This window comes from Heptranchias perlo, chromosome 29 (assembly GCF_035084215.1).
Source record: "Heptranchias perlo isolate sHepPer1 chromosome 29, sHepPer1.hap1, whole genome shotgun sequence".
NCBI lineage: Eukaryota > Metazoa > Chordata > Chondrichthyes > Hexanchiformes > Hexanchidae > Heptranchias > Heptranchias perlo.
Window position 1 is genome coordinate 16,543,837 of NC_090353.1, and position 12,573 is coordinate 16,556,409.

At 38.5% G+C, this 12,573-nt stretch overlaps 1 protein-coding gene and 1 long non-coding RNA gene across 8 annotated transcripts in view; one reads left to right on the plus strand and one right to left on the minus strand.

Moving 5' to 3' along the window:
* Positions 1-3,777, minus strand: part of arid3a (AT-rich interactive domain 3A) — a 54,791-nt gene extending 51,014 nt beyond the window's left edge. For 2 of the 3 annotated variants that reach the window (XR_010957897.1, XM_067968163.1), the window contains exon 1: positions 2,876-3,776. Coding sequence is in view for 2 of the 3 variants with exons in the window: in XM_067968163.1 (XP_067824264.1) it covers positions 2,876-3,568 (693 nt within the window). In the remaining variant the exon portion in view is untranslated. Of the gene's footprint in view, positions 1-2,875 lie in introns of all 3 variants that reach the window. The other variant, XM_067968164.1, reaches the window with a different exon arrangement.
* The window catches only part of LOC137299430 (uncharacterized), a 56,064-nt gene continuing 46,400 nt past the window's right edge, over positions 2,910-12,573 (plus strand). Inside the window, exons 1-4 of one of the 5 annotated variants that reach the window (XR_010957902.1) lie at positions 2,910-3,822; positions 5,740-5,828; positions 7,079-7,181; positions 10,349-10,425. This is a non-coding gene — a long non-coding RNA (uncharacterized lncRNA). The remainder of the gene's footprint in view (positions 3,823-5,739; positions 5,829-7,078; positions 7,182-10,348; positions 10,426-12,573) is intronic. The other 4 variants (XR_010957900.1, XR_010957899.1, XR_010957901.1 and 1 more) reach the window with 4 other exon arrangements.

Below are 12,573 nucleotides of genomic sequence, written 5' to 3' on the forward strand. Positions count from 1 at the left end.
CTACCTCAGAAGGCTGTGGAGGCCAAGACACTGAATATATTTAAGGAGATAGATAGATTTCTAGACACAAACGGCATCAAGGGGTATGGGGGGAGAGCGGGAATATGGTATTGAGATAGAGGATCAGCCATGCTCATACTGAATGGCCTACTCCTGCTCCTATTTTCTATGTTTCAATGTTTACCTTGTGATACTGTGAACAGAGTCTGCAGAAAATCAATACCATCCTACTGTCACAGTGCCTTATATCTAACTTCAAAAATAAAGTTCTTTATCTGAAATTTGTCCAAATTAATGTTTTATTTTTCTTATAGAAATGGTCTTCAGTTTATTTTAAAATAAGGTCTGCTAGTCTCAAGGGATATAGGAACAGTAGTCGGCCATTTAGCCCTTCAAATCTGTTCTGCCATTTAATTAGGTCATAGCTGATCTGTACCTCAAATCCATTTACCCATCTTTTGATCCATATCCCTTGATACCCTTAGCTAATAAAAATCTGTCGATCTCAGTCTTGAAAATTTCAATTGATCCAGCATCCATAGCCTTTTGGGGGAGAGAATTCCACATTTACACTAGCCTTTGTGTAAAAAGGTGCTTCCTGATTTCACTCCTGAATAGCCTATTTCTAATTTTGATTGTGCCCCCTTGTTCTGGATTCCCCCACCAGAGGAAATAGCTTCTCAGTATCTACTCTATCCACAGCTTGCTCTTCCACAGTTTCTAGTCTTTGGCACTTACAAAATATTCTGATTTGTCTTTCTTGGATCCAAAGTGGATTACCTCACACTTCCCTACATTGAACTCCATCTGCCACAGTTTCTTAATCTGTCTATGTCCATTTGTAACTTCCTGCTCCCATCTACACAACTTACTGTGCCTCCTAACTTAGTGTCATCTACAAACTTGATTACACATGCAACTTTCTATTCCTTCATCCAAGTCATTGATATATATGGTGAAAAGCTGAGGCCCTAGTACTGATCCATGGGAAACACCACTTGTCATATTCTGCCAATCAGAGTACATTCCCTTTATCCCTAATCTTTGTCTCCTACTACCCAACTAATTTTCTATGTCCTAAGGTTACCTCCAATTTCATGCACTCTCACTTCTGGTAATCTCTAGTGTGGAACCTTATCAAATGTCTTCTGGAAGTCCATATAGACATCATCTACAGACAATCCCCTGTCCACCTAATTAGTGCCTTCTCAAAAAATTCAACTAGATTAGTTAGATATGACCTACCCTTCACAAATCCATGCTGACTCTCTTTGATCAGCTCATACTTGGACACTAGACTGAAATAACTGAAGCAAATTTATGAGTGGGAAATTCTGAATCAAAAGTTCATATTCCTGGTGTTAATCTAAGATTTTAAGTTTGAATCACTACTTCAATTCTTATGTATTAGCATTTTTTTGCCAAGAAATTTATGAATTGTGATTTTAAAAATGTCTCAATCTATCCGCGGTTATACAACTGCTTTTGATCAACATTCTAATTTCCATTCCTAATTATCACAGTAAAGTTATATGAAAAAGTATACATCACAAATCGTAGACTGCAGAGGTTAGCAATGTTTACCCAGAATTACACATACAAAATGTAACACTTTAACTTAAAATCCACAGGAAGCTCTTGTTGAAACTTTACCGGAATCACTCAGATCTTTAGGCTTAAGGAGTTCAGCTACACTGGGTTTATGACTTCAGCTAAAGAACAGTGCAAACTGTCTTGAATATTTGGCAAGGGTCCACCTTGTATTTACATTCTTGCTGCAGCCATTAACATAATCCCCTAAACCATAGCAAATTTATTCCGTAACATTTGTTTAAATGCTGCCAAAAATACAAACCACTAAATGGTTTGGACAGTTTCCAAAAAAACCTGGCAAAGTAAACTTTTGATCTTTTGCCAAAAACCTACTGCTTTTGAAATTTCCCACAGTATGCAGAGGCTAAAATTACATTATGTTTCAATACATTTTTATAATTACCTAAGTGGTGCAATATTCCCAACGACATATTAAAGTAAATGGGTTTTTAACAGTTATAACCGAAGAAAAAACGGACCAATATATAGCACTTCTCAGTTACAGAGTTACACCTCAGTAAGGTTTGTTTTGGTTTAGTTAAGAGGATAAAATGAACAGCAACAAGTTTGGCAAATCAAGAGACTTAAGTGGAACACCTTCATCAAATCTCCTCAGTTTCACAACCTATATGTTGGAACTTACAAATAAATCTTCAGTTTGTAAAAATACAGGGAAACATTTTTAAAAGTGGTAGCAATTATTTGTGTGCATATCTGCCAATTATTTTCACAAAATCATTTTCTCCCATATTAAACACCTGTATGATAAGCATTAAATAGAATTATATGGAAAGATATCAACTTTCACCTCAGCAACTCAGTACAAATATTCTCGATCACAAGTTGCTGTAAATCAAATCCTTTGCGCTGATTATTTGTACTGAATATCTTTATAAACAAGCGAAACAAAAAAGCAGTTGCCATCCAGCATATTAACAAATGGCATCTAGGGATTACATACTGAATGTAGACGTATATATTGCACAGGCTTAACGTACACGGGATCTGGGAACATACGTCAATTACCAACTCCTCTTATCCCTTCCCCCGCTCAACGTTTAAAAGATCCTCAACATAAATGTTTAGATGGTTAATTTCAAAAATAAACCAATCTTTAGATCATTTTATTAATGCAAAAATCTTGTTTTAATAATCAAAGTGATGACATTCATTGCATTAGCTTTTTAAATAAACATGTAAAATACTTTAATCAACATGATGCAACCTAAGAACACACAATAGTTTTTAAAATATATGCATATTTAATTAATCTTATAAACACCTGTTTAAATTGCTCCTCGTACGTCCACTCGGCCTGATCCTGGACTTGCTGCATCTGCGGGTGCGGCTGGTAGGGGAGGCCGGTCACAGAGCGCCGCTGCCTGGACAGGGGATTCGACTCACTACAGTGATGCATCCCCCGCTCCTCCTTTACTCTGCTGCCTCCTTCTTCGGCCATTTCGTCCTCGAATTCCTCCTCTTCTCCCTCCTCCTCTTCCTCGGCCGCCATGTCTTCCTCAGACCCTAGAGGGTCGGGATAACACCGCTCCGCCTCTTCTCCCCCCTCCATCTCTTCTCCTCCAGACAGGGCCTCACTGCTCTCGGAAAGCCTCGGGCTGTCGCCTCGTTCCATACCCAGTTCCTCTTCGTCGCCGCGCTGGGCCGAAGCGTCAGCCCCTGCAGCCGCCGCCGCTGCTCTCATGGCGGCCAGTGCTGCGGTTTGCTGTGCAGCGATCTGCTGCTGCGCATTTGCTAGGACCTTGTTGTCGTTAGAAGCCTCGGCCGTTGGTTTTCGGGGCTCGCACTGTTCCATTTGAATTTGTTGCTGCTGTTGCCTGGCCTGGAGCCGCGCGCGCGGTGATTGCTGCTGCTGCTGATGCTGCTGCTGCTGCTCCATCTGCTGCTGCCGGGCCTCGAGCTCAAGCCGCGCACGCTGCTGCCTCTGCAGGTTTTCCATCACCGCCTGCAACTTCATGGCTTCCTCTGCCCCTCGCCCTCTCTGGCCGCTAGTAAGTGTCTTTGCTTTCGCTCTGTCAGGCGGAGTTTGCTGAGGAGGAATAATCAACGGGCAGGGGTGACTGACTGATAGAAAGACTCACTTACTTCTTAAGAGTCTTACCAACTGGAGGGAGGGGGTGGCGGGGAGAGATTCCGCAACTTTTCTTATAGATTGGCATTCAGGTGTTCGACTATCCCTGAGGCGGAAAAAAGGCCGTTAGAAGTAATGTTGTAAGACAACATTTCACATCCGTAGTAGAGATAAATGTTAACTGATTTTTTTTTGTGGCAGGGTGGCAAGGAATTTATAAACTCTCTTGGGAAAACGAAGTAAAATTATATTCTTTTTGAAATGGTTGTCTGTACCTCATAATCTTGAATGCAGAAAACAACTACACAAATTATAATTGTAAACAAGTTTACAACACCAAGTTATAGTCCAGCAATTTTATTTTAAATTCACAAGCTTTCGGAGGCTTGTGAATTTAAAATAAAATTGCTGGACTATAACTTGGTGTTGTAAACTTGTTTACAATTGTCAACCCCAGTCCATCACCGGCATCTCCACATCACACAAATTATACACACCAGAAAATGAAATAAGAAAATTAAACCTACAACTGGTGTAAATTTGAAATTAAAACAGAAGTGTAGGGAATATGCAGCATGTCTGGCACCATAAAAGATAGGTTAATGTTTCAAGTAGAGATTTTTTTAATCAGAACCAGGAAAGGAAGGTGAAGGGATCTCTGACCTGTTTTTTTTCTCTTTTTGGATGACCAAGGAATATATATTTCTAGCATTTTCTGTTTATTCCAGAAGAATATAGCCTTTGTTACATTTTAAGCTTACAATTTCTCTTTTCTTGAAGGTGCTGGAGCAGTGAACAGTTCTAGAGGCACCCTCTAATACTTTGTCCAAATGTCCATTCTTCATATATGGAGAAAGACATTGGGAATGAAATTGGTCTTCGCCAGCAGCGTGGAAAGAGGCGCATTAACTTCAGTGGAAAAGAAAATCTGGCACAGTGTAAAATGGGCTGCCAATTTGCTATCACCCACTTTCATACTACTGGCAAAGACCAATTTCCACCCATTGAGTATTGGTATGCTGATGAAGTGTGGAGGAATTACAGCTGAACACATTCTTTTCCTCAGCTGGCAACCTCAAACACGCACTTTCCTGGGGTAGGGTCACTGGAGAGCATTCAGGATCAGAAACAATGGAGGCTAGCCTGGGCACAGTAAGGCCAATTTAGTGCTGCACTGGCACCTCATGTGAGATCAGTTAACTGAGCACAGAATGGGAATCAAAGCTAAATTGAACTAACCTATGCTATCATTGAGCTATCTCATCTAAAATGATCAATCTAAAGTGCCAAAAGTCATCTGCTTCTCCTAGGAATTAGTTGCTAATTTTTGACCCATGTACATGAAATATGAACTAACTTGATAGTTTATGAATAAGCTATCCATTGAAAATAGTAGTTTATAGAAAATCAACCATTGAGCAACAATGAGTATATAACTCATGAAGTATGAACCAACACGACGTATCTTTGTTACAGACATTTCAATCCCCATTTTTCTCAACTCTAGCCTTCCATAAATGTGTGCAACTCGAGAAGATAATATATTAAAGGTGTATAATTGTCTCATTAAAATAGTAGCAACACATTTTTAAAGTTTATCCATACTCTATGCAATGATGTCACCAAGTTTAATGGAAATGTAGTTCCTTCATTGAATACTACAAATTATACAATGTTAGTCTGAATTTGCTTTCCCTTTTCTATGCATGTAGAAGAACTATATAAGGAGATAAAATACTAACTGGACAGAACCTGCAAATGTCAACAGCAGCCAACTGAATGTTATTGAAAATGTGAAGCTTGCTGAATTTTTTTTTAATATAACTTTTAAAAAGTTTTAACAAAAATTACCGACAACATTTCTTTCAAGACATATCACCTACTTTTAAGGAATGTGATAAATGTTGCATTTGAATAATGTAAATTTTTATTTATGTCCTTAGCTGAGTACCTAAGAAGCTACAAATATACAATAATGTTTCCCTCAAAGCTTTCCTGCTACTGATCATGGCTGCTGTGATGGAATGAAATAATGAACGACGTTAAATGTGTTTCAGGGATCCTTCAGCTTTATATCTACCATTGAGTGACACTGGACACATAACTCATGAATTGTTCATTTACACAAACCCTGCATTGCTGACATGTAAGTTGGTTTAAACCCTTTCGCATCTCAGCTTTGAATCTTCCCACAATCAAATACCTTGCCAAAACCCTTTGTCAGGTTTCACATGAAAAATGGGCATTTGGTTGAAGTATCAGAGGGCAATCAGCACCAATAGAACCATACCCCAGTATCAGTCAGCACCTTCAGGAGAAATGGGAAAAATATTGGAGGGGGAAAAAAATCTAAAATGCTGTCTCATGTTGTGCAAAATAATCAATAACAGTTAATGTCGTGCCAGATATGACACAATAAAATGTACAATTTCATTGGTACTGTAAAATTGTAGAAGAATTAACTGAATTATCAATAATTATCAGATTCTTACTTTCTACCTTGCCTGAAGCGATGTAGTTATCAACAACAACAACAACTTGCATTTATATAGTGTTTTTAACGTAGTAAAATGTCCCAAGGTGCTTCACAGGAGCGTTATCAAATAAAATTTGACACCAAGCCACACAAGGAGCTATTAGGACAGGTGACCAAAAGCTTGGTCAAAGAGGTAGGTTTTAAGGAGGGCCCTAAAGGAGGAGAGAGAGGTGGAGAGGTTTAGGGACGGAATTCCAAAGCTTAGGGCCTAGGCAGCTAAAGGCATGGTGGCCAATGGTGGAGCGATTAAAATCGGGGATTCGCAAGAGGCAAGAATTGGAGGATCGCAAAGAGATCTCAGAGAGTTGTAGGGTTGGAGGAGGTTACAGAGATAGGGAGGGGCAAGGCTACGGAGGGATTTGAAGCCATGGATGAGAAAGTTAACAAAGTTAAAAACTTGATGTTTCAAAATTTAGTTTAATAGTTCAAGAAAATAATCATTAGATAAACATTGACATAGAAAGAGTTAAAGACTATAGAACTGGCAGCCAGAGAGTCACGAGCTTCTGTCTTACACTCTGTCATTGATTTCCGGCCCTTGTCAGGAAAATTTCAACAATTCTTAGCTAGGTCACTAGGTGGTACCCTGTGCAGCAGCAGAGCACTGTAATCTCAAGAAGTGAAAGTGACTGCATTGTGCTGAGATACATCTCTTTGTGACTGATAGACAGAACTATTGAGTGACCAAGATGTTTCTGTCTTCCCAGATAAAGGAGCATGATAGCTGTGTGGGACAGGAATTAAAGAGGAAAAATAAGTTGGGATGGAAACCAAACATAATGTTCACTCAATGACTAAATGTTCATTAACATTTCTTTTGTTAATGCGTCTTGTGTATTGTTTCTACCTTTCCTCTTTAGGTTTCAAGAGAGCAGGCTACCAAACGGCTACCAAACTGCTCCCAGTCTTCAACAAATGTCCCTATAGAACTATTTGGTAGAAGTTGCAAGAAAGTGACCCAGAGTGAGTTGCCATCAGGTTTTATTTCTCCCACCCTGTGGTATCTTTTCCTGGCTGAGAATAGGAACTCACTATGCAGGGAATCACAGGCATACTGGGCTGTACTGAGTTAAGTCTACTCATGATAATTCAAAGTCATTTTTTGCACTAAAGAATGAATTATCCAATAATTCAAATTAAGCAACATAAATAACACAGCAAGTGAGTATTAAGTGCTTAAAACATTGAATGATTATAACATTCAAATTAAGTGACTTTGAATTGATAAGTACACTGCATTTGATCTCAGCTAGGACAGCATCTGAGATGTTACAAATGATCTCTGTGCTGGGTTAAAGAGGGGGGAAAAATTCAATGCTATCTAGTCATGTGCTGTGAGGTGGACATTAGATGTGGACACAAGCTCAGCTGTGATGCCCCAAAAACTCACTGTCTAGCCTCACTCATGAAGAATGGCCAATTTGGAGAAGTACCAGAGGGTAGTCAGCACTTGACAACCACACCACAACATGAATCGGTACCTTCGGGAGAGGAGAGAATATTGAAAGGGAAAAAAAATTACAGTATGACCTAATTTTCTGCCCAATAATTGTTAACATTTAACATTATGGTAGTCTGAATGATAGTTATAGACAAAGCTTCACTGAGTTAAAATCAAGATCATCCCATCATCTACTACCATCCTCTATGCTACGTTATTGTTTCATAGGTCATAAAATTCTAGAACTCCTTGTATCCCTCATTCTTCCCTTCTGCTATAGTTCAGGCTTTTTAATATTGTTTATCTTTCAACAGTTGTACCAATCTCCCGCAAGCAAAACACACCCCTTGTAATCTGGAACTGTGCAATTTAGGTTGCATAGTTCAGGATTAACAATTACCCTATTTTTCAATAACACTCTGCATTGAAATTTACAATGATCCTTATCACATCACCTATCAATTGGAATGCAGAAATATTACACTCAGGACCAACTGTTACAGGCCAAAATCACTGTAGTATTTGTTTACACAAAAGTCAATAGTAACTATGCAATACTATAAGCACAACACAATATTGTTATAAATACTGTATATGTAGTCCATTTAAGCATTAATCTGCAATATCCACTTTTCCTTCAGTTGAAACAACAACAACTTGCACTTATATAGCGCCTTTAATGTAGTAAAATGTCCCAAGGTGCTTCACAGGAGCGTTATCAACAAAATTTAACACCGAGCCATATAAGGAGATATTAGGACAGGTGACAAAGGCTTGGTCAAAGAAGTAGATTTTAAGGAGCGTCTTAAAGGAGGAGAGAGCGATAGAGAGGCAGAGCGGTTTAGGGAGGGCATTCCAGAGCTTAGGGCCTGGGCAGCTGAAGGCACAGCCGCCAATGGTGAAGCTATTAAAATCGGGGATGCGTAAGAGGCCAGAATTGAAGGAGCGCAGATATCTCGGAGGGTTGTGGGGCTGGAGTAGGTTCAGAGATACGGAGGGGCAAAACCATGGAAGGATTTGAAAACAAGGATGAGAATTTTAAAATCGAGGCATTGCCAGACTGGGAGTAAATGTAGATCAGCAAGCACAGAGGTGATGGGTGCACAGGACATGGTGCGAGTTAGGATACAGGCAGCCGCATTTTGGATGAGCTCAAGTTTATGGAGGGTGGAAGATAGGAGGCAGGCCAGGAATAGTAAAGTTTGAATATAACAAAAGCATCGATGAGGGTTTCAGCAGCAGATGAGCTGAGGCAGAGTTGGAGATGGGAGATAATGGAGGTGGTCTTGGTGATGGAGCAGATGTGGGGTCGGAAGCTCATCTTAGGGTCAAATAGGATGAATTTTCTGCTGTAATTTAATGAGATGAACAATCTAATAAACTCTAAATCAGCAATGTCTTTTGGATTAATGAGACCTCCCTTTTTGACCTACATAACATAGACTTTCATTGTAGAGCTCTTCCAACACATTCAGAAAAGAACTGTAGAGACAGTCCTACTTTAAGAATGTTCTTCCCTTTGAAGATAGAATTGCCCATTAAGCTTGATTAAATCAAATATCAAAGTAACAAAACCGTGTTGGCATGTGAAATAATACAGACTTTCTTAATAGTTCCCTATAATTAAAATACAGTACTACAGGGACTAATTTCTGTAGATGGCCAAAGTCGAACTTTTTAAAGTAAAGTGGTTCTATATAGTGTTGTGTAGTTACAACTCCAAGTTATAGTCCAACAATTTTATTTTAAAATTCACAAGCTTTCGGAGGCTTCCTCCTTCCTCAGGTGAATGTCAAGAAATCCTCGAACCTCTCGCATTTATAAATCACAGAACAATACCTGGTGATTACAGAAAGTCTTTTCAACTGCAACCAAAGTGTTCAGACAGATAGGTATGCGAGGATTTCTTGACATTCACCTGAGGAAGGAGGAAGCCTCCGAAAGCTTGTGAATTTTAAAATAAAATTGTTGGACTATAACTTGGTGTTGTAAAATTGTTTACAATTGTCAACCCCAGTCCATCACCGGCATCTCCACATCATAGTTACAACTCAGCAATGTATAACCCATTTTACTATAGTGTTCAACAGAGTTATTATAGTGTTTGCTCAGTTGCTAATCTTAATTTGAATTTTAAGCATATTATCTCCAATTATTCCTGGATATTTATCTTAATAAATTTTGGTTTAAAAGACTTTTCATGTAAACTCTGAGTTACTATATAGATACATACACAAGACCAAGTGTATTCTTCAGGTGAACCGGGGTTAAAGGCCAGGAGATATTTGGATCAGGATATGCAGACATAATTCATCCTTTATTTCCATTATAAATTCCTATGTCCACATTTATATTGGAAGCTGCTAATGTAAACTCTTCGCACTGTAAATACAATTTCCTGTCTGTGGTGGCGCTGCTACACTTCCAGAGGAGGTAGAGGGTGTAATTACAGTGTGACAATTGGAAGTTTTCATTATTAATGCAGATATAGTAATTTGTAATTGGAAAATATTGACATGAAGTGCAGGTGTATATATTTTTATTAATATAATTTATATAGATATGTATGTAGACAAACAAACCACCAAGAAAAAAAACTACTTTTATTATGTCCCCCTCCTAAAATGTCCAAACTTGTGAAACTCTAATCACTACTATTTAATTTATCTCTTTTTATATCCTATGGCAGATGGGGTTCATTGTGGGGAAACATGAAGTCATCTATTTTGGATCCGAGGAAAGACAAATTGGAATATTTACTGAGTGGTGAGATATTAGAAACTGTGGAGAAACAAAGGGATTTGGGTGCCAATGTACACAAATCACTAAAAACTAGGGCACAGGTACAAAAAAATAATCAAAAGGCGATAGAAAGTGGATGACCTCACACTTCCCTACATTGAACTTCATCTTCCATAGTTTTGTCCACTCTCTTAGTCTGTGTCTCTTCGTAGCTTCCTGCTTCCATCTATACAACTTACTGTGCCTCCTAACAGTGTAATCTTCAAAGTTGGATATACAACTCTCTATTCCTTCATTCAAGTCATTGATATATATGGTGAAAAGCTGAGACCCCAGTACAGATCCCTGGCCTTTATCACAAGAGGCTTGGAATACAAAAGTGAGGAAGTAGTGCATCAGTTGTACAAAGCCTTGGTCAGAGCCATCTGGAGTACAGCGTTCAGTTTTGGGCACCGAACCTTAAGAAAGATATATGGGCCTTAGAGAGAGTACAGTGCAGGTTCACCAGAATTATATCATGGCTTAAAGGAGTAAATAATGAGGACATGTTGCATAAACTTGGTTTGTATTCCCTTGAGTTAAAAAGGCTGAGGGGTGATCTAATCGAGGTGTTAAAAATGATAAAGGGATTGGGGATTGATAGGATAGATACAGAGAAACTATTCCCTCTGTGGGAGAATCCAGAACAAGGTGGATAATATTATAATTAGAGCTAGGTCAATTTTTAGTGAAATCAGGAAGCACTTATTCACAAAAAAGGTAGTGGCAATCTGGAACTCGTTCTCCCAAAAGACTGTAGGTGCTGGGTCAATTGAAATTTCAAGACTGAGATCGATAGATTTCTGTTAGGTAAGGGTATCGAGATATGGAGCAAAGGCGAGTAAAAGGAGTTAAGGTACATATCAGCCATGATATAATTAAATGGACGAATAGGCTTGAGGGGCTGAATAGTTTACTGCTGTTTCTATGTCTAGGCCCTACACTCTGGAATTCCCTCCCTAAACTACTCTGACCCTCCACCACCCTCTCCTCCTTTAAGCCCCTGTTTAAAATTTGCTTCTTTGATCAAGCTATCAGTCACCCCTCCTAAAATCTCCTTATTTGTTTGGCGTTCATTTTTGTCTGATTACTCCTCTGTGAAGTTCCATGAGACATTTTTCTACATTAAGGATGCTATATAAATGCAAGTTGTTGTTATTATTGTTATTTATGGTCTTTGTATCCATGAGTGAAGCTAACTGTACAACTGAAGAGAAATAAATTCACAAATGGAAATAACATTTATGAAACTTAGGTGGACATTTTTATAATATAAAAACATGCAAAATTAATATTTATATATTTTGGGACTGGGGAAGAGGAGGATCTATTTACTGTAGAAGTAGGAGTATTAATTGATGACTTCCATGACACAGTTAGAGACCAAATCATTCTGGAAATTATTTCAGTTGGTTAGATGGTGCCATTAATTTAATATCAAGGAAGGAATGCTTTTGTCTTTGTGGGACCTGGTTTACAGAATAGGATTCAGCTATCTATACTGAACTAACGGAAAAGGCCTTAGAATATTTCATTTAAGATAGAAATGCATTTTGCCAGCTTTGCTAAACTGGTAGCACTCTTGTCTCTAATTCAAAAAGCTGTGGGTTCCAGCCCACTCCTTAACTTGAGCACAAAATTTAGGCTGACCCTCCAGTCTAATAATGAGGGAATACTGCATAGTCAGAGGTCCATCATTTCAGAACCTTGTTTGCTGTTCCAGTGGTTCATGTTCAAGATCTCGGCACCGTTTGAAAAACAGCCATGGCATTCTCCCAGTGTCCTGGCCAACATTACCTCCCTCAACCAACACAGGTTATTCATCTATCTCATTGCTACTTGTAGAATCTTTTAGTGTGTAAAATGGCTTCCATATTTGCCTATCTAAAGAATGGTTACTGCATTTCAAAGTAATTCCTTCTATATGAAGCATTTTCAGATGTTTCTGAGAGATGTGATAATGTGGTATATAAATTCAACTCTTCTTTATGTATTAGTTTAAGCATTCCCTGGAGTAAGTTGTGGCTGTTTTTAAATTATACTACTTTTAAGTGTATTTTGAGTTTTTAGAATGAATGTAGAAATATTTAATTTTTTAGATTAAGCAAATAATAAATATTTATGCAAGGAAGG